At 42.9% G+C, this 19567-nt stretch overlaps 2 protein-coding genes across 6 annotated transcripts in view; one reads left to right on the top strand and one right to left on the bottom strand.

Moving 5' to 3' along the window:
• The window catches only part of CDAN1 (codanin 1), a 30854-nt gene extending 25005 nt beyond the window's left edge, over positions 1-5849 (top strand). The window contains exons 18-28 of one of the 2 annotated variants that reach the window (XM_069950065.1): positions 705-838; positions 1270-1373; positions 1874-2023; positions 2469-2532; positions 3304-3382; positions 3456-3610; positions 4021-4128; positions 4622-4685; positions 4768-4970; positions 5174-5269; positions 5373-5849. In XM_069950065.1, coding sequence (XP_069806166.1) covers positions 705-838; positions 1270-1373; positions 1874-2023; positions 2469-2532; positions 3304-3382; positions 3456-3610; positions 4021-4128; positions 4622-4685; positions 4768-4970; positions 5174-5269; positions 5373-5498 — 1283 coding nt within the window. In that variant the 3' untranslated portion in view covers positions 5499-5849. The remainder of the gene's footprint in view (positions 1-704; positions 839-1269; positions 1374-1873; positions 2024-2468; positions 2533-3303; positions 3383-3455; positions 3611-4020; positions 4129-4621; positions 4686-4767; positions 4971-5173; positions 5270-5372) is intronic. The other variant, XM_069950066.1, reaches the window with a different exon arrangement.
• Positions 5850-7314: 1465 nt separating this feature from the next.
• Positions 7315-19567, bottom strand: part of STARD9 (StAR related lipid transfer domain containing 9) — a 103617-nt gene continuing 91364 nt past the window's right edge. For 2 of the 4 annotated variants that reach the window (XM_069951035.1, XM_069951038.1), the window contains 6 exons: positions 16178-16242; positions 15859-16064; positions 12042-12121; positions 11688-11846; positions 10985-11082; positions 7315-7681 (listed from right to left, as the gene is read on the bottom strand). In XM_069951035.1, the coding sequence (XP_069807136.1) occupies positions 7654-7681; positions 10985-11082; positions 11688-11846; positions 12042-12121; positions 15859-16064; positions 16178-16242 (636 nt within the window). In that variant the 3' untranslated portion in view covers positions 7315-7653. Of the gene's footprint in view, positions 7682-9819; positions 11083-11687; positions 11847-12041; positions 12122-15858; positions 16065-16177; positions 16243-19567 lie in introns of those variants that run through there. The other 2 variants (XM_069951036.1, XM_069951037.1) reach the window with 2 other exon arrangements.

Below are 19567 nucleotides of genomic sequence, written 5' to 3'. Positions count from 1 at the left end.
GATACAGTCTATGCACTTAAATGCTGTATGGGACTGCTTTTTAATTGAAGAAAAATAGACTACAATTTGGCACCTTATAAATTTCCTTGTACTGTTATCGCGTGCCTGTCCTTTGAAAAGGTTTTGTTTAAGCTTTGTGAAAAGGTTTTTTTTTTCATGGGTCAGGCTCTGAACCTTCAAATATTATTAATTGATTACAAGGACAAGTGGGGAGAGATGCTGGCAGACACGTACTGTTTTCCATTCTCTGGTTCTATGAGACCAGGTTGGTCCCATAATGTCTTGTTTATAATATTTAAAGGGGTTTTACAGGTTTGGAAAAACTTGGCTGCATTGTCCCAGAATAAGCAATTCTCCTGACCGCAGTCTGGATGGAGTTTTGCAGCTCTTTTCCATTGAAGGAGCTGAATTGTAATAACACACGAAACCCTGGACAGGGTGTGGCGCTGTTTTTGCTGCAAGAAAGTAGCTGTGCTTTTTCTAATCCTGGGAACCCCTTTAATACTTATATTAAACTTATAATAATAATTATTATTATTATACAGTTCTAACATAATTCACAGCACTTCACATGTCAGACTGTATATTTACAGGGAAAAAGACAAGGAATTGAAGCATTTGGAAAGGGAAACTATCCTTTTCAGATTCCAATGATCAATGCTGTGAATTCACCCATTTATAAAGCTTTTCTTTTCTCCATGCAGGAGAACTGAAGAAGTTGCTTGTTTCTTTTGTGGCTGGCTGTGGAGCAAAGAATGGAGGTTTCATAAGAAAAATCACTCCGACCGCTGCCGAGCCCCTGATGCCAAAACCAACTTTATCACAAAAAAAACTTCAGGTAAATAGTTGTATTAGATTTAATCATGAAGGTAAATCTGCACAATTATCTGAGCAAATCCCCTGCCGATTCCTGGTCTGAGTGGGGACCCAGGATGTGACATGTCCCGCTATCCCGCTGACAGGCTTTTTCCCGTCACCTTTACAGGTGCAAGTTTCTTTATGTGCTCCAGCCCGCTCTATGCACTGTATGTGGGGCCGGCACCCCCAGTGTAATTATATCCCTTCCCCTCGGTGACGCGGCCATACTTGATTCTATTGGAGCCGCATCACCGAAGGGGGAGAGGATATCATTACAGTAGAGGCACCAGGCCCACATCCAGTGCTTAGAGTGGGCTGGTGCACATGAAGAAACCAGTGCAAAGCGCAGGAACCCAAATTTTATGTATATATTTTATATGAACTTTTGGATTAATTTGCTGTTTTACACAGGCAGAACTGGAGCAAGCGTTCTTCCATAATCAGCCGCCATCTCTACGCAGATCTGTCGAGTTTGTGGCTGAACGTATTGGATCCAATTGTGTCAAACACATCAAGTGAGTGCTTCTATTTGAAGTTTTAGTCTTGTGGCCCCGATACCGTGTTCTGTCCATGCATCTTACAGTACCTGGCTTTGAAGACAGCACATAGACCTGAGTAGGAGGCCTAAAACTATGATCATGTTTTAAACCTTATATTTTTATGGGTTTTACTGTCTGTGCTGATAACAGATGTATATTCATAGGGCTCAGAATTCCGGCTTTCTTTTAAACTCCTTATACAGATCAGTGTGTATATAAATCTAAAACGAGGAACGCTGTCGGCATATTATTACTTGTTGACGTTGGCAGTAGGCTATGATTTTATAAAATGTCGTCATGACGTGTCAGGAGTTTTAATTGGTAAGGTTGCAGATGCTGAGATCCTTCCTTTTCTGATATGAAGTGGTAATCACTATGCTTTAGTCCTTTACCCCATCTTTAATATCTTTATTATGCTGCTGATGCATTACTGTATAAAATACAAACCACCTTATATTTCTTTCCTTTCCCATAAGGGCGACTCTGGTGGCAGATCTTGTGAAACAGGCGGAGGCCATCCTGAGGGGTAAAGTAACCGAGGACAGTGCAGAAAATAGCAAGCTGCTGGACAGTGTGATCGTCCGACTTTGTGAAGACGGGCGACAGGCTCTGCCCAGAGGCCAAGAGTAAGCAGAGCACATAGACGTGTGATTCATGTCTTTTTTGTTATACAGTTCTAATACTTTATGAAAACTTATGTCTATTTAGCTCAGGCGTAAGGAACCATGGCTCTCCAGCTGTTGCAAAACTACAACTCCCATCATCCAGGCATGATGGGAGTTTTAGTTTTGTAACAGCTGGAGAGCCAAGGTTTCCTACCCTTGATTTAGCTTAACTTCATTAAGGGTACTCACCCTTCCCTCATCTGTACTAAACTCTATGTGATGTATGCTGTCTCATCTTTTTGCACCCCTGTGTTCTGCTATCCAGCTAGATTATATTTGGTATAGGTTTCAGATCAGTAATCTAGCAGCGTAGTCAAATATTTCAGGATGTTTTTTTTAAGATTCAGTATTATCAAAGTCTCTGCTTTGTATCTAGTTTGTTTATATATTTTCTTATTCTTTGTAGATACTGTAAAAAGAAGGCTCCAGAGGCTGTCAGAGCGCTGCTGCCCGAGGAGACGTCTTCATGTGTGGGTGCATTTATATTCATACTTGTCTAATATTTTTTAAATAAATAATGTTTTTCATCCTCATATCCCGACACTTATTACTTTTACTTTTCTGTCTACAGAACTGCAGATTCAATTGCATTTTTGTATTCTTACCTTGTTGGGATGTATATGATTTATTGATCAGTATTGCTCTCCCTTTTGAGCAGTGCAGTAACAAATTTAACAGCAATTTGGTATTTCTTTCTTTTATGGCATGTGCAATAAAAACCCAGAAATATAGTTGTTAAAGGGAATCTGTTAGTAGATTTAATCTAGTGACAGAAATGCTGAATAGATCGGTGTATTACTTACATCATTCTGTTCAGCCGTTCTCCTAATATGCAGGAGAATAGGATTCTTACCACACCCCTCCCCCCGCCCTCCGGATGCTGATTGACAGCTGACTGCCTGTACACAGCATGGATAGATAACTGCCAATCAGCAGCCGGTGGGTGGAGTTTTCTGCTTCTCATGAATATCCAGGACTAGTGGGCTCATGCACATAATGGAGAGGACTACTTATTGTCCATGTTATTCAGGAGGATATCTCTGGATCAGCTGCACAGAACAATGTAAGTGATACATCATTCTGTTCAGCTTCTTGGTAACTAGTTTATGCTACCCTGAGATAAGACACCATAAACCTGCTGACTGTCTCTTTAAGGCTCCAATAACATTTTACGAAATACATGCCTGTATATGGAGGGTCTGTATTACATCTATACCTAACATCTGCTGTTTATATACTAGGTTCTGCGTAGTGCCGAAGAAATTGCGGTGTCCTTGGCAATAGAGAAGGCGTGCACATGGCTGAATACAAACATCTCAGGTAGCTTCAGTAACATCTGTCCTGGATATTATAGTGATGGGTTATTCTATTAGTAACAATCTGTGTATTCCAGCATTAATAAGGAGGGACGTGAAGGCCACATTCAATCACATGGTAAAGTCTCAGAGTGTGATATCCTCAATGGAAGGTGCAGATGTGAAGAAGGGATGTCGGGAAGGTTGCCTCCATAGAGTAACACTCCCTTCCAGGCTTGTTACACAAATAAAAGTAGGTGCATTTTTATTTTTCATTCTGACATATTCTAAACTGAAAATAGTTTCTCTGTTTTCCTGTACTGATGATGCCTAAGCCCTATGTGCACTTACCGTAGATGCTAGTTCAGATTTAGCATGTTGCTTCTTCCAAACTGCTACAGTTGTCACCTGCGTGAAAATTTTTTCCTGTGACAATATAGATTTATTAAAAGCTGCAGACAGCGCCCCCTCCAGAAGCTCTTTTGTAAATGCATTGCATGTCCCTGGGACGTCACTTGATGAGGTAACTGTGAGCAGTTACATGAGTTATTATTGAACAATAAATCTCCCCTTCTCAGTATAGTGAGAAATGAAGGTTCTCTGGTTTTATGTACATAAAGTGTCATTAGGATTTAAATTATTTGGATTTTCTTTGTTCCTTAGGAAATTCTGTGCATTGCTCTTGGGCCACGTGATGATGATGAAGGGCTAGAGATCACAGAATTGAAAAGTTTTATTGGTCGTCTCTCAGAAACTCTGAATTGCAGAATGGTATCAATGATATGTTTCATTTCTTGAATTCAATTACGGCTTTATTTTTTGATGGCTGGTCTGAAGTGCTAATATTTACTAGTTGTGACTAGGGATGAGCGAATATACAGTAATAGTGAAGCCCTTCGCCAGTCTCAGCCATTGGCTAGTCAGCTGCTCTGCTCGGGGGGTGTCTGGAAAAGCTGGATCCAGTCCCAGGAAACGTTTCCCAGGACTGGATCCAGCTTTTCTCGATTTGCTTATCCCTAGCTGTGACGTTTACTTGCATTTTTATGCCATCATCTAGTGTTCAAAGTGTATAAATGTGCACATGTGGATGAGACACATCTTTAGTCACTCACCACAACAGCCAGGTTTCTGCACATTGATCATCTCTTCAGCCTATAACAATGCTTACTGCCTTGTGTCAGAGAAGGGCCAATCTCTTCCTTTGAAATTAAATGTTAGTTTTCTGTATTCTTGTTATGATTGAGATAAAATTTTCTTTTGACAGTATCTAACCACTACAACAGAGCATCATCTTGCAAAATGTACAGTGGAGTTAGCCTCACTTCTAGGTAAGAACAGATTAATGTGTAGACCAATTGGTAACTAGTTTGCACTTTCCTCTAAGCAGAGTTTTCTTTTCCAAATTTTCAGTGTCTGGTCAGGTTCCTTTGCTGGGCGTCACAATGTCTGGGGACGATAGTGTGCAAGGGCAGAGCAGGAGGCTTGAAGAAGCCAGGAGTGTCCTGAAATCTTTAGTTACCATTTGGGCGAATGACTTCAGGGTTCCGGTGCCGATCCAACTAATGTTTAGTGACAAAAACATCACCAACATAAAGCATGTTCAGAGCTGCAAGGTGAGATGGGATCTGGATAAATTGGGCCAGGGCTACACTGACTTCATGTACAGCTACAAGATTTTATTGTAACTTATCAAGCTACACAGGTCCAGTCCAAATCCAGCAAGCAAAACTCTTCAATGTTTCAGAATGGAAACCGACGATGACTCATAACTAACATATATAAATGCTGTTTTTTCCCTCTCGCCCTGGTAATGTAGTGGGAGCTGTTCCTGTTCATGCTACAACAGCTGACGGACATGAGGCTTGTACAGCACGCTGATATCTGCAGACTGCAGGAGTGCCAGTGGACTTCAGTAAGTAAAAAATTATCCATTCAGGACTATTACCAGTACATGTAAAAAAAAAGTGTTTTATCTAAAGTATCATTATGAATTAAATATTCGTCCATCTCTTTAGGACCTATTGATGGAGTTGGATAAATTACTTCTTGGATCTGAAGTTCTAAGGAAACCTGAGGAACCAAAGGACTCCCCCTGTATACATGTGCCCCACACAGTGACTGGAATCATAGCTCCCAGCTAGACCCAGGATCACTGCTTGTGTTTTCCTTGCTGCTATCTGTGCTACACTTCCCACCTGTGAGTGAATGAGGACAAGAAGCCGTCAGTGAACGTGTTTATCTGCTACCTGCAACCAACTCGCCCCGGAGCTGTAAGCACAACTTTATTCAGAGTTTTTGATATATTAAAATTTTCTTATTTTCTGGAGGAATATATGTATTTTTATGGACCAGTAATACAGTAAGTGACTGAAGTGGATCTGCCTTTGCTTTGGCTCAGGGGACAGGTCCACTCTCTACTCTATTCTATGTATTATTACCTAAATCAGGGATGGGGAACCTTCGCCCCTCCTGCTGTTGCAATACTACAATTCCCATCATGCCTGGACAGCCAAAGCGTCACTTTGGCTGTCCAGGCATGATGGGAATTGTAGTTTTGCAACAGCTGGAGGGCCGAAGGTTCCCCATCCCTGACCTAAATAATTGAACTTAGAATTTTTGGGAGTTTTTAAGCAGACCTTCAGCAGGTGTATTACCTAATATCTTGATAACTGGTGCGTTGACTTTTAGCAATTCGTGTTTTATATATTAAATCACAAATGTTAAATATATGTCTCCATGTGGAAGAGGTGTCTCTAGTTTTACATTGACTACACTGTTTTTGTTTTGTTTTTAAAAAGGCCATTTAGTATTTTATATGGTTCATCGATTATAATACAATAATTGGTCACCAAATATCAGGCTTTGTTTTAATAAGGTAAAATAAAGGAATGCCTGGTTTCTGCTGCTCACCTTAGACACAATCCCTGCTTGATGTCATTGAGCGCTGTTCATATTTAGCATGTAAAGCAGGGATGGGGACCTTTAGTTCTTTAGCTTAGGTTTGGTAGCCTTGCAACATCTGAAGGACTGAAGGTTTCCATCCTTAAAGGGGCTATCCAGTGCTACAAAAACATGGCCACTTTCCCCCCTCTCTTGTCTCCAGTTTTGTAACTCCGTTCCATTGAAGTAAATGGAGCTTAATTGTAAACCGCACCTGAACTGGAGACAACAGTAGGGGGAAAAGTGGCCATGTTTTTGTAGCGCTGGATAACCCCTTTAAAGAGGGTTATCCAGCACTACAAAAACATGGCCACTTTTTCCCCTTTCTTGTCTCCAGGTCAGGTGCAGTTTACAATTAAGCTCCATTTACTTCAATGGAACGGAGTTACAAAACCCCACCCAAACTGGAGACAAGAGAGGGGGGAAAGTGGTCATGTTTTTGTAGTGCTAAATAAAGTGTTATTTCTGTTCTCCAATTGGAAAATGCATAATAAACGGAACCCTGTTTTTATCCATGTCATCTAATCTCCAGTGTCACTAAAGAAAACTGACTAGAACAGGTCCACAACAATGAGTTGCTGTGCAGGCCAGGTCTTAAAGGAGTATTCCCATCTCAGCTTGTTATCCCCTACCCTTTAAGTGGGGGAGGGACTTGAGGCTCACACAACGTCTTTTTTCAGACACTTTATGGCCATATTTTTGGACGTCCGTCATTTTAAGCTACAAATACGGAGATAAAAAATACGGCAGAAAAAAAAACGTTGTGTGAACATTATCCTAAAAAGTGTTGTCACGGATTAGAAAAACATGTCAGATTCACCCCCACCCCCTCTCAATGGGTTATGTCTGGTCTTGGAGCTAAACTGCAACACCATACACAAGCTGTGAACAGGGACGGTGATGTTTTTGGAAAAGGGCAACAAAGTTTGTCTAAGCTCGGATGACAGATTTTACAGGTTATAGTATTTAAAAAAACAACTTTTTATTTCTCAGTAAATCAGGAGAGGGAGTCGCTGTATTTCAAATATCTGTATTTGTCTTCATTCTGATACAGGAATAGATACAAATTCAATGCAAGCAAATGTGTAAATATAAATAACTTAGATTGTAAACATATAAAACTGTATACATTTATATAAAAATAAACTATTTTCACTGTACAGAAAATTGTATCCTTCAGTCTCCTCAGGAGCGTCCACGTCTGCAGTCATATGTGCCATTGTATATACAGTCTGTGTTACCGGCGGGCTGTGACCTCTGACCCAGGTCATTTCTCCTCCTTGTTGGTGAGTGGTACACGGTAATGGAGCCAGTTATAGGCCTAAGAAGCCAGATGAGTATGTGGGTGGGTATACATCATGGAGGGCTACTTGTGATTTCTGACCTTTGCAGGAAAATGTCTGAATTTCAGATTATTTTTATGACAGAACTAGAAAACAGGTTTGTGTAGAACTTCTATCACAGGTCTTAGAAAACAAGCAAAAATGCATTGTAATCAATATCAAACAAAATGTTAACTGGTAAAACTATAGACCAAGTCCTCAGTTAGGCTATATGCTCTGATCATAATGTAATTAAAGGGTTTTTCTACAGCTCTTTAATAAAGTTATGGTACTTTATTGAAGAAATTTTTGTGTTTCCATAGACTGGCAACAGTAAGGGGCGACAAGGGCCCCTCTGCTGCCATCTGTGGCTGTCTCAGGAACTGCAAGACTTCAAAAATCCCTAGTCCCATAACAGTTTGCGATGCAATGTTAGGCCTTATTCCCACGTTCAGTGAATATGGTCCATACACGGACAGATGAGCTACGGAACAGATTCGCTTATCTCCCGCCATCATGTATCATTGTGATACAGCCGTACAAATATGTGAATGAGGTCTTAGCGATACTGATCCTCCCCTAATGTCTATTCTAATACATGTTAGTATTTAAATAGACCTTACACTTAGGGGTGATGTCTGTCTCTGCAGCGCTGCAGCCGCCGTTCAGTAAAGCAGAGTGGGTGGGGATCACTGTCAGTGATCGCTCCGTCTGCTTTACTGTGCTGCAACGCTGCTGAGACAGATGGCTTCACCTACTGTAATGTCTATTCTAATGATAATATGCACTAGAATAGACATTAGGGGAGTCTCTGTAACTGTGTCAGGACCAGGGCTTATGCAGCACTGCAAGATTCCATCAGAACCACTGGGGGCAGCAGAGGGGCCATACTGCTGCTCGTAAATGGAAACATAAAAAAAAATATATATGCATTTTCTTTAGTAAAGTCATACAGCATTATGAAAGAATGAAGTTTAGCAGAATAACCCTTTAAGCTGTGTTACAATCTGTCTTTTAAAGGACCTGTGCAGGTTTAGAAAAACATGACTGCTTTTCTTCCAGGAACAGCACCACGCCTGTGTTGGGTTGTCTCTGGTATTGCAGTCTAACTCCACTGAAGTGAATGGGGTTAATAAACAGTCTGTAGATGGGAGAGGTGGTGCTGTTCTTGGATGAAAGCATTTTATTTTCCTAATGCTACATAACTAGTGATGAGACGACTTCCTGACTGTTAGTGTTTGGATGCAGAGAACGTTGCCAAAGTGTTTGATTCCTGGCAGATGGAGAAGCTGGAGGGAGTCTTGGAAACGGCCATAGGTCAGCACCCAACTTCTCCAGCTGCCTGAAGTCTAATATCGAGCACTCAGGATTAGAGAATGTTGCTGAACAGTCGGGAAGGTGCGCTCAACACTACAGACAACACCTTCTGTAAGACTAAGACTAAAGCTGCTTGTCACGCCTCAGTACTGACTGCATTATATTTATTCTGCTACAGAAGAACCAGAGGCCTCATTTATCAAAACTGAATAGCTCACAGCAACCAATCACAGAGCACATTAAGAAGTGATTTCTTGCTATGTTGCCGTCAGCAGCCATGAGGCCCATTCCTCAGTTTTAAAACTGGATGCTTGACTTGTACAGCGCTACTGAAATACAACATGCAGAATCCTATTGTAAATGGAGGAGCAGTCATTTATTTATATAGCAGTCACTGAAATATTGCTACTCACTGCCTGTATATATAACACATATATGTGTTATATGTATATAACGAATGTATTCAAGTTGACCATCCATAGATGAGGAATTTACAGGTAAGGTAAGTTCTCACCTTGTATATTACTTCTCATCTGACAGTAGGGCATCTCTACACTAAAGGCTGACGTAGTTCAGGGATGTGCCTGTGACGCTCAGTGCATGTTCAGTCTCTGCTCCCTAGTTATAGCATAAAGACTTGATTTGTTTACCGGTCGCTGATGAAGTTGGATGCAGCCCTCATTCACACATCCCATGTTCTGTCCGTGAAACATGGACATTAAATGCAAGTCCTGGACAATTTCCCCGGACAGTATGATGTATCAACGTCATGTCGGCAGCGGGGAAGCTCTTTGAATCGTCCCGGTTCTATCATCACAGTGCCACAGCGATTCAGTGAGTTTTCCCGCTGCCAACATGATGTTGATACATTATACCGTCTGGGGAAATAGTTCAGGACTTCTACATCCGTGTTTCACAGACAGGAAATATGAAAATATGGATATAATCATAGGCTCCATCCAACCTCTGCAGCTATGAGGAATCAAAAGCTGAACCCAAACCGTTAAACAGGTCTGCTAGACACTAGTTAGGAACTCTCCATGTCCAGCACGAAGCTTATAAGTCCTGCTAACTTAGAATAACTTATTGGTACCCTATTATATTTCAGAAGTGTATGTGACATATTCTATACAACCTGCACTCTGCATACAGAAGATTTTGTCTCATTGGATATACAGAAATGTACCTTTGTTCACAGTGCTACAATCACAGACAAATTGGTTCTTCAGGCTGCTCAGTGCTTGGGGATCCTTGGCTGTAAGTCACATAGCTGGTATATAGAGGGACCTTCCCCATTCAGGTCAGCTTCTATGTGACTGGTGGCCATGTACTTATGGGTATTGTTATAACAGGTGTATCGTCATACTCTTACACTGTAAGTCTAAAAAATGTCCAATATATTTTCTGTAGCAATTCCAATTTTCTATAGAGGAATCTGCATACTACCGGGGGAAGATTTACCCTGGTCTTGTGATGGAGGTGGGGGCATGGTTCATGCCAATACGGTTATCAGAGCTATGTCCTGTCACAGACTCTGTGTCCATCATATGACCAGGGCAGAATATTGGAAACTCATAATTGTTCATTATACAATGTAAGCACTTTATTCTGGAACCTCAATACTCTTTCAGGCCAGGCCGACACCAGTCAGTAGGACTTTAAGCCATGCTGCAGGAAAGCTGCATTGTTTAGTGTTTTGTTTTTTTAAATCCCTGTGTTAGCGTCAAGGATTATTCCCATCTAGACTATCTATGGTGTATCTACAGGCTGTGTTATAGATGGATGGAGGACCCACCTCTGGATACACCAAAAATGCCCAGATGGGAATACCCTGTAAACAGATATACAATTACAGTTATACAACCTACAGTCCCAAATTTTCCATTAAGGAAGATCATCATACAAGTATTAAATATATTTCAGCTACAGGTGAATAATATAACCATGATCTGGCATGGCTGCCCCACAACAGCCTGATGCTACATTGTGACCCAGTGATACAAGAACTCATTGACAGTCTTGGTAGTCTGTAACTTCCTCTAGATTACCTGGACAGAAAGCGAGCCAGGTTTGCAATCACCAGAGGCTGACGCTTACTAATCACATTGAGAAGCCTAGAAGGGATCGCTGGGGCTCCAAGGTCCACCTGGGGGGAAAAATACATACAATAACTAAACATTTTCCCTGTAATATAATGCAGCACAGAAAGTCACCTTAGGTTATCGCTTGTGTCACATTTCTCCCCTGTGCAGTCAGTCTCTCATGATGTGTAAGAGATGACTCAGGGTTCGGTAACACTGAGGAAAACAGGCGAAAATTCCGAGCACAATCCCCGCTGAGGACTCCACCTCTTAAGTATAGGCGCTTCCGCTCTCTACTGAAAGAACTGACATGTCAATTCTTTCAGTGGAGAGCTGCGGAGACTCTCTCTACTTAACATTGAGGCAGGCGGAATTCCGAGCAGAGTCAGCGGTGGCGATTCTGCTCTGAATTTCCACCTGTTTTCTACAGTGTGAATGGGCCCTTACATTGTCCAGATATTTAGGGTTCTAGCAGTTACTTTCCACGTGTCCAACATTTATGGCATATACTAAGGGTATGTACTAAATGTTTTCAGAATAACACATTAAATGCTGACTCTTTTCTAGGCCACAGGTGTCAAACTCAGTTCCTCCCCCCTCAATATTATAGTCCCAGAAGCCCCGTAAAGCTTTGGTTTAACCCCTTCTCAGGTCCAATAATGATTCCTACCTGTATCATGTAAATAACCCTGGTGATGGCCTCTCCATTAATGGTGTCGGGCTGTAGAATCCATGCACTGGGCAGGAGCTCTCCTCGTACAGTGTCTTTAGTAGGACGCGGCATAGACTCATCATACACAGACTGGAAGCACAGGCTGTAACACTTCTCCTATGAGCAGGAAACACACACGAGACAATACAAGTCATGAGATTCACTGACTACATCTAGGTGTGGGATTACCAGAGATTAGTGAACCTGTTTTTGTAAAAACACCATGGCTTTACTTGGACGAGGATAGTACTTGTCTTATGTAGAAGCCACAGGTCCTCATTAAGTGGAGGACTTTAGTTGATCTCTACTCACCTGCTTAAATTCCACAGCCATACAGCAGAAGTCTCTGGGTTGTTTTAGGTAGCAAAGGGACGTGTCAGTCACTACATGAACTATAGGGAGAAAAGAATTAATTAAAAATTAGCACAACCCCTAATATCCCATTATGCCAAGTACTTTAATATTTATTCATGTTAAGGGGGTTTTCCAGCTCTACAAAAACATATCCGCTTTCATCCAGAGACAGCGCCGCTCTTGTCTCCAGTTTTGGTGCAGTTTTTGCAACTCTGTTCCATTAAAGTGAACGGAGCTTAAAGGACAATTGCAGCAAAAACTTATTTTTTAATATGTTATTACTTAAAGGACAACTCCCGCGGGACCCCCCCCCCCCCCCCCCCCCCAAAAAAAAACACAGACACCATACTCACCATCCCTCCGGTGACGATCGCCACTCCATTCGCCCGCCGTCCTGGGGATGGAAAAGGCTGCCAGTGCGCTTGCGCACCGGCAGCCTTTTCATTGGCTGGAGCGCATCACATGGCTTCCAGCAACCTCAGCCAATCAGGGCTGACGAAGCTGGAAGCCATGTGATGCGCTTCAGCCAATGAAAAGGCTGCTGGTGCGCATGTGCACCAGCACCCTTTTCTGTCCCATTCACTCTCTATGAAGACGCCGAGGAGGAAGAAGACCCGGATCGCCCCCCGGCTCTGACGTCGTCGTCACCAGATGCCACCCGGGAGAAGAGGACCGTGACGATCGTAATAGGTAATGTATATATTCTTTAACTTCCGGGCGGGGGGGTCGGGGGTCCGAAAGTGGGGGAAGGGGGCCAGACCGGGTATTTAACCACATTACAAAGTTATATAACTTTGTAATGTGTGTTAAATAAGCTAAAAAAAAATTTCATGGGAGTTGTCCTTTAAAGGACAAGTGCCATGAAAAACTTTTTCCCAGTAATTGAAGCACATTACAAAGTTATATAACTCTGTAATGTGCTTCAATCACCTATCTGCCTCCCTTCCCTGTCTTTTCCCCCCTCCACCCCCCACCAGGAAGTGTAAGAAACTCACACAGACCTGATTACTGTCGTCACCGTCACCAAGCTCTTCTCTCAGCTCCTGTTACACTAGCCTCCCCCCTCCCCTGCCTTGTCAGGTGACTCTGCTTGCTCAGCTACCATTGGCTGAACAACTGCAAGCCATCACTTGTCACATCTCCCTTGCTTATGTTCCCTCCGACTGACTCCGGCAGATAGGCAGCTCCCCCCTCCCCTCATACCCTCTCTCCTGCTGCCGTGGACTCAGTGAAGGAGTCATGTCACTAGAGAAGATAAGCTGAGCAAGCAGAGTCACCTGACAAGGAGGGGAGGGGGAGGCTGGTGTAACAGGAGCTAGAGCAGCCCTCCTGCTGATGACTCATCCCCACAAGAAGGAGCTGCCTGGTGATGGTGACGACAGTAATCAGGTCTGTGTGAGTCAGGACACTTCCTGGTGGGGGGTGGAGGGGGGAAAAGACAGGGAAGGGAGGCAGATAGGTGATTGAAGCACATTACAGAGTTATATAACTTTGTAATGTGCTTCAATTACTGGGAAAAAGTTTTTCATGGCACTTGTCCTTTAAGGAAAGTTAGACAAATTCCTAATGTACATTAATTATGGGAAATGCACATATACTGCTATTTCTCTTAATTTAGTAGATCAGGGAGGCTTCAAATTCTCTCAAAAACCGTGACTTCACCAATCAGGTGTAATTCCTATGGAGTGTCCAGCAGGGGGCGCACTATATGAAGAAGTCTATGGCACTGTATTGAAGTCTATGTAATGTGGTGTAATGCTTTATTGATGCAGTACTTTATGGAATAATTTGGAGAGCACCGAGCAGGAAGGGAGAGAGATGCCAGTGCATCTACCTCCTCCCTCCGTGCAATGGGACAGATACACACTACTACTCCCTTCATCTGCTCATGCTATGAGGGGCGGGGGTTGCTAGCTGGGAGGGCGGGGGGTCTTGGTGATGGGGATCTCCCTTGTACTACTAGTAGTACCAGGGAGATCCCCATCACCAAGACTCCCTAGGTGACATCCCCCATCTCCCAGCCTGGAGATGGAGGATGTTGGCTGGGGGGGGGGGGGGGGCGGGATCTCCCTGGTACTACTCCCCCATCATCTACTCATAGTATGAGCAGATGATGGGAGGAGTAGTAGTGTGTATCTGTCCCACTGCACCAAGCAGGAAGGGAGGGGGGAGAGAGATGCACCAGCACCTCTATCCTTCCCTGCTCGGTGCCCTCCATTTGGAGAGCAAGTGTCCTTGCTCCCCAAATTATTCCATAAACTTACTGCATCTATAAAGCATTACGCCACATTACATAGACTTCAATACAGTGCCATAGGCTTCTACATAAAGTGCACCCCCTGCTGGACACTCCATAGGAATTACACCTGATTCGTGACGTCACAGTTTTTGAGAGAATAGCCTCCCTGATCTACTAAATTAAGGGTAATAGCCCTACATGTGCATTTCCCATAATTAATGTACATTAGGAATTTGTCTAACTTTCTATAAGTAAAAAATATAAAAAAATATTTTTGGCCAGACCTCTCCTTTAACTGCAAACCGCACCTAACCTGAAGACAAAAGCGGTGCTTTCTCTGGAAGAAAGTGGCCATGATTTTTTTTAAAACACTGGATAATCCCTTTAATAATTTTTTTTCTTAAAGTGACTGTACCACCAGGCCCAGGCTGAAGCACTGGAGGCGGGCCGACCCACCCTTAGTGGGAAGAAACTCCAGCCCCTCCATGACGTGACTCTATTAGAATCAATGGAACCCTATCATAGAGGGACTAGGGTTTCCTCCCACTAAGGGTGGGTCGGCCGCCTCCAGTGCTTCAGCCTGGGCATGGTGGTACATTCACTTTAATAAACTTGGCCATCACTAGTATTGGTTGCAGCAGCAATAACATTTTACTGTTATATGATGTCTCTGAGCACAAATTGAACTCTGTACATTGTGTTTATATTCTTTGATATTCTATCACACTTTATTTGTTTAGTAGCAGATACTATCCAACAACTGTGAGTATTGTCATGACGAAATATCTAAGTTTCAAAGTAGCATATGGCACAATTTTATTACTACTCATGTTAGTAGAGAACCTGATGGCAACTTAAAACATGTTATGATGGCAACTCAAAACATGTTATCTAGATACTTAAAGGAGAAGTCTGGCGAAAATTTTTATTGTCCCCCAAAAGTTGTACAAATCACCAATATAGACTTATTACGGGAAATGCACATAAAGTGCTTTTTTCTCCTACACTTACTACTGCATCAAGGCTTCATTTCCTGGATAGTGATGTCACTTCCTGGATAGTATGATGATGTCACGACCCGACTCCCAGAGCTGTGCAGGCTGTGCTGCTGGAGAGGATGATGGCAGAGGGATGCTCAGTGTCCCCCCAGTGCCCTGTGTCCCTCTGCCATAATCCTCTCCAGCAGCCACAGCCCGCACAGCTCTGGGAGTCGGGTCGTGACATCACCATGTTATCTAGGAAGTGACATCACCATGTTATCCAGGAAGTGACATCACCATGTTATCCAGGAAGTGACATCACCATGTTATCCAGGAAGTGAAGCCTTGATGCAGTAGTAAGTGCAGGGAAAAAAGCACTTTATAAGCATTTCCCGTAATAAGTGTATATTGGTGATTTGTATAACTTTTGGGGGACAATAGTTTAATAAAATATTTTTACCTGACTTCTCCTTTAATATCTATTCTGTACACGTGTGACTGCGTGAAATGTTTCCTAATGACTGGGTGAGATAGGAACACACAACTCTTTACTCACCCAGCTGGATATTGCTGCTCACTCTCTCATGTACAGAGGCGGTGAGGATGGCGTGGTCATACAAACGCCTTGCACTAATGTCTTTCACCACACACCAGACATCATGAAGTGGCCTCTTAATGACCCCGGCTCCAATAAAGCCATGCTTTGTGGGTGATGAGAAGGCCTTATAGTACACCTGTACATCCTTCTCTGTGTTCTGATATCTGCAATAGAAATAAAATTCAAGTGATTTTTCACACCAGCAGAATACCCTTATATGCACTGCAGTGTGCACCGATCTCTGCAATTGTTACACAGTGGAAAATAATTAACTTACATCCATCCAGCTGTTGCTTGGCGATTATGTAACTTCTTCATGTCATAGGAACAAGCAGACATTATCTTAAAAAAAAAAAAAAAATTATAAAGACTTATAGTTATAGTTGGAAATTTTCAGTTCTGTTAGAGAAATGAAAGGTTAATTGTAGAGATGAGCATTCTGGAATCCAATCGCTCAGCATTTGAATACCAGTAGCTGATGATGATGGATACAGCTTTTATTGTGGGAATGTGAGGGGGTATTTACAACAATTAATTTCAGTGTTGTACATTAGAGTTGGCAGGAATAGGTGTTGGCCAAACAAGTGTGCAAATATAATAGCTTTAGACTGAGGACACAAGTGGCAGCCGCACAGACTTGTGTACTTAAATGTGTGGTGAACGTGGCCCGTCACTTGTCTGCAACATCAGTTCCCATCAATCAATAGTGTATGCCAAAGATATGTGATGGGCAAGGGTTTTATTTTTAGGATTTCTACCTCGAAAGACGAGGAGCCAGTGCCGCCACCGGTTATATCACCATAGTTTATAGAAGTTACAACTGCTGTAAAGTGAAACATGGGTACTTTTCCACTTTATACTCCTCTGAAAACTACCATACAGGAACATAAAGGAGAAGTCAAGCAAAAACTTTTATTAAAGTATTGTATTGCCCCCTAAAAGTTTTACAAATCACCAATATAGACTTATTACGGGAAATGCTTATAAATTGCTTTTTTCTCTGCCCTTACTACTGCATCAAGGCTTCACTTCCTGGATAACTTGGTGATGTCACTTCCTGGATAATATGGTGATGTCACAACCCAACTCCCACGGCTGTGCGGGCTGTGGCTGCTGGAGAGTGATGGCAGGGGGGCACTGAGGGACACAGGGCACTGGAGGGACACTGAGCATCCCTCTGCCATCATCCTCTCCAGCAGCCACAGCCCGCACAGCCGTGGGAGTCGGGTTGTGACATCACCATATTATCCAGGAAGTGACATCACCATGTTATCCAGGAAGTGACATCACCATGTTATCCAGGAAGTGAAGCTTTGATGCAGTAGTAAGTGCAGGGAAAAAGCGCTTTATGTCCATTTCCTGTAATAAGTGTATATTGGATATTTGTATAACTTTTGGGGGGCAATACAATACTTTAATTAAAATTTTCACCGGACTTCTCCTTTAACCCTTTGAGGACCAGGCCCAAAATGACCCAGTGGACCGCGCAAATTTTGATCTTAGTGTTTCCGTTTTTCCCTCCTCCCCTTCTAAGAGCTCCAGCACTTTCAGTTTTTTATCTACAGGGCCATGTAAGGGCTTATTTGTTACAGGAATAGTTGTACTTTGAAATGGCGTCTTTCATTCTACCATAACATGTATGATGGAATTCCAAATATATTATTTATGAAGATATAAATTGGTGAAATCGCAAAAAAGAATGCAATATGGTAACGTTTGGGGGGTTCCTGTGTCTACGTAATGCACTATATGGTAACAGCGACATGATACTATTATTCTATAGGTCAGCCCGAACACAACCATATGCAGGTTACACAGATTCTCTAATGTTATATATTTTTTTTAAATGAAATCCTTTTTTTTGGCAATTAAATATTAATATAATGGGCCTATTGTGACGCTTATAACGTTTTTATTTTTTCACCTACGGGGCTGTATGGGGTGTCATTTTTTCCACCATGATCTCTAGTTTTTATTAATACCATATTTGTGAAGATCGGACGTTTTGATCACTTTTTATTAATTTTTTTATATATATAATGTAACATAAAATAGGTAATCCGCGCACTTTTTTCCCTCTTTTCGTGTACGCCGTTTACCATTCGCAATGACGCTTGTTATATTTTAATAGATCGGACAATTACGCACGCTACGGTATATTATATGTTTATCTATTTATTTATTTTTATATGTTTTATTTATATAATGGGAAAGGGGGGTGATTTCAACTTTTATTGGGGGAGGGGTTTTGGGGTAGTGTGTTAGTGTTTTTAACTTTTTTTTTTTTACACATTTGAAGTCCCTTTGGGGGACTTGTACATACATTAGTCTGATTTCTACACTGATGAATGCTATGCCATAGGCACAGCATTGATCAGTGTTATCGGCGATCTGCTCATTGAGCCTGCCTGTGAAGGCTTAGAGTCGCAGATCGCCGATCGGACCGCATGGAGGCAGGTGAGAGACCTCCTGCAGTCCGTTTTACCGATCGGGACCCGCGCAGTCACACTGCGGGGGTCCCGATCGGTAAGTGACAGGGGACTCCCCCTGTCACTTACACTTAAACGCAGCGGTCGCGCCGCGATCGCGGCGTTTAAGGGGTTAATGACACGCTGCAGCATGTCATTACCGGTGAGGTCCCGGCTGCTCACTGCAGCCGGCCCCCACCTGCTATAAAGCGCGCTCCGCTCCGGAGCACGCTTCATAGCGGGAGAAACACCCAGGGCGTACAGTTACGCCCTAGGTCGTCTGGGGACAGACTTCCATGGCGTAACTATACGCCCTGGGTCGTCTAGGGGTTAAAGGCCTTAATTATTCGTACCTATTAAAGACAGACCCTCCAACTAAAGGGCCCTATTGGGGCAGGTTCACACTACGGAATCTGCGCAGAGAAGTTCTGGCGGGTTCTGTGACTTGTACCCATTTGAAGCGGCGTGCATATTCGCCGGCTCCATAGACGCCATTCTATGGCCGGGCCGAATCCGTGTTCCGCTAAAAGAACTGACATGTTATTCTTTCGGCAGAATGCCGAATCAGCCTGGCCATAGAATGGTGTTTATGGAGCCAGCAGATATGTGCGCCGCCATGAATGGGTACGAACCACGGAATCTGCCAGAACTTCTCCACACTGATTCTTTAGTGTGAACTTACTTTTACACTGGGTGATTATCTGCCAAATCTGGCAGATATCGCCCTGTGTAATAAAGACAATGATCTGCCGAGGAGTCGATTGCTGTCTGATTGTTGTCTTTCAATATGTTTGCAAATTACCCACCGCACATCATTCTGTGTAATAGGTGATGCACGGCTGATTAAAGGTATACCAATCCACGCTTCCCTGGTGTCGTCCTGGCTTGTTACTGCGTTTCCTTCTGACCGCTGCCGCTCTTGACACTTCAGAACCCGTTTCTGCAGTGACAGCTCGCTGAGCCAATCACTGGCTGAGACAGGACAGCCCCGCAGCCAGTGATTGGCTGAGTAGGCTCAGAAGTGTCAGTGGGGGATCTCGGAGACCAAGAGGAGCATGGAGGGGTAAGTCTTATTATTTTCAATATATTGACATAGAGTACATAGCGCTTGCTTACACTGCTAAATGAGCCGTCTAATACGTTTAGACATTTATGATGTTTTTCAGAACACACCCTTTAAGGGGAGTCCAACTGATAAC

This window comes from Dendropsophus ebraccatus, chromosome 13 (genome assembly GCF_027789765.1).
Source record: "Dendropsophus ebraccatus isolate aDenEbr1 chromosome 13, aDenEbr1.pat, whole genome shotgun sequence".
Classification (NCBI taxonomy): domain Eukaryota; kingdom Metazoa; phylum Chordata; class Amphibia; order Anura; family Hylidae; genus Dendropsophus; species Dendropsophus ebraccatus.
This window is presented reverse-complemented; position numbering and strand designations above follow the sequence as displayed.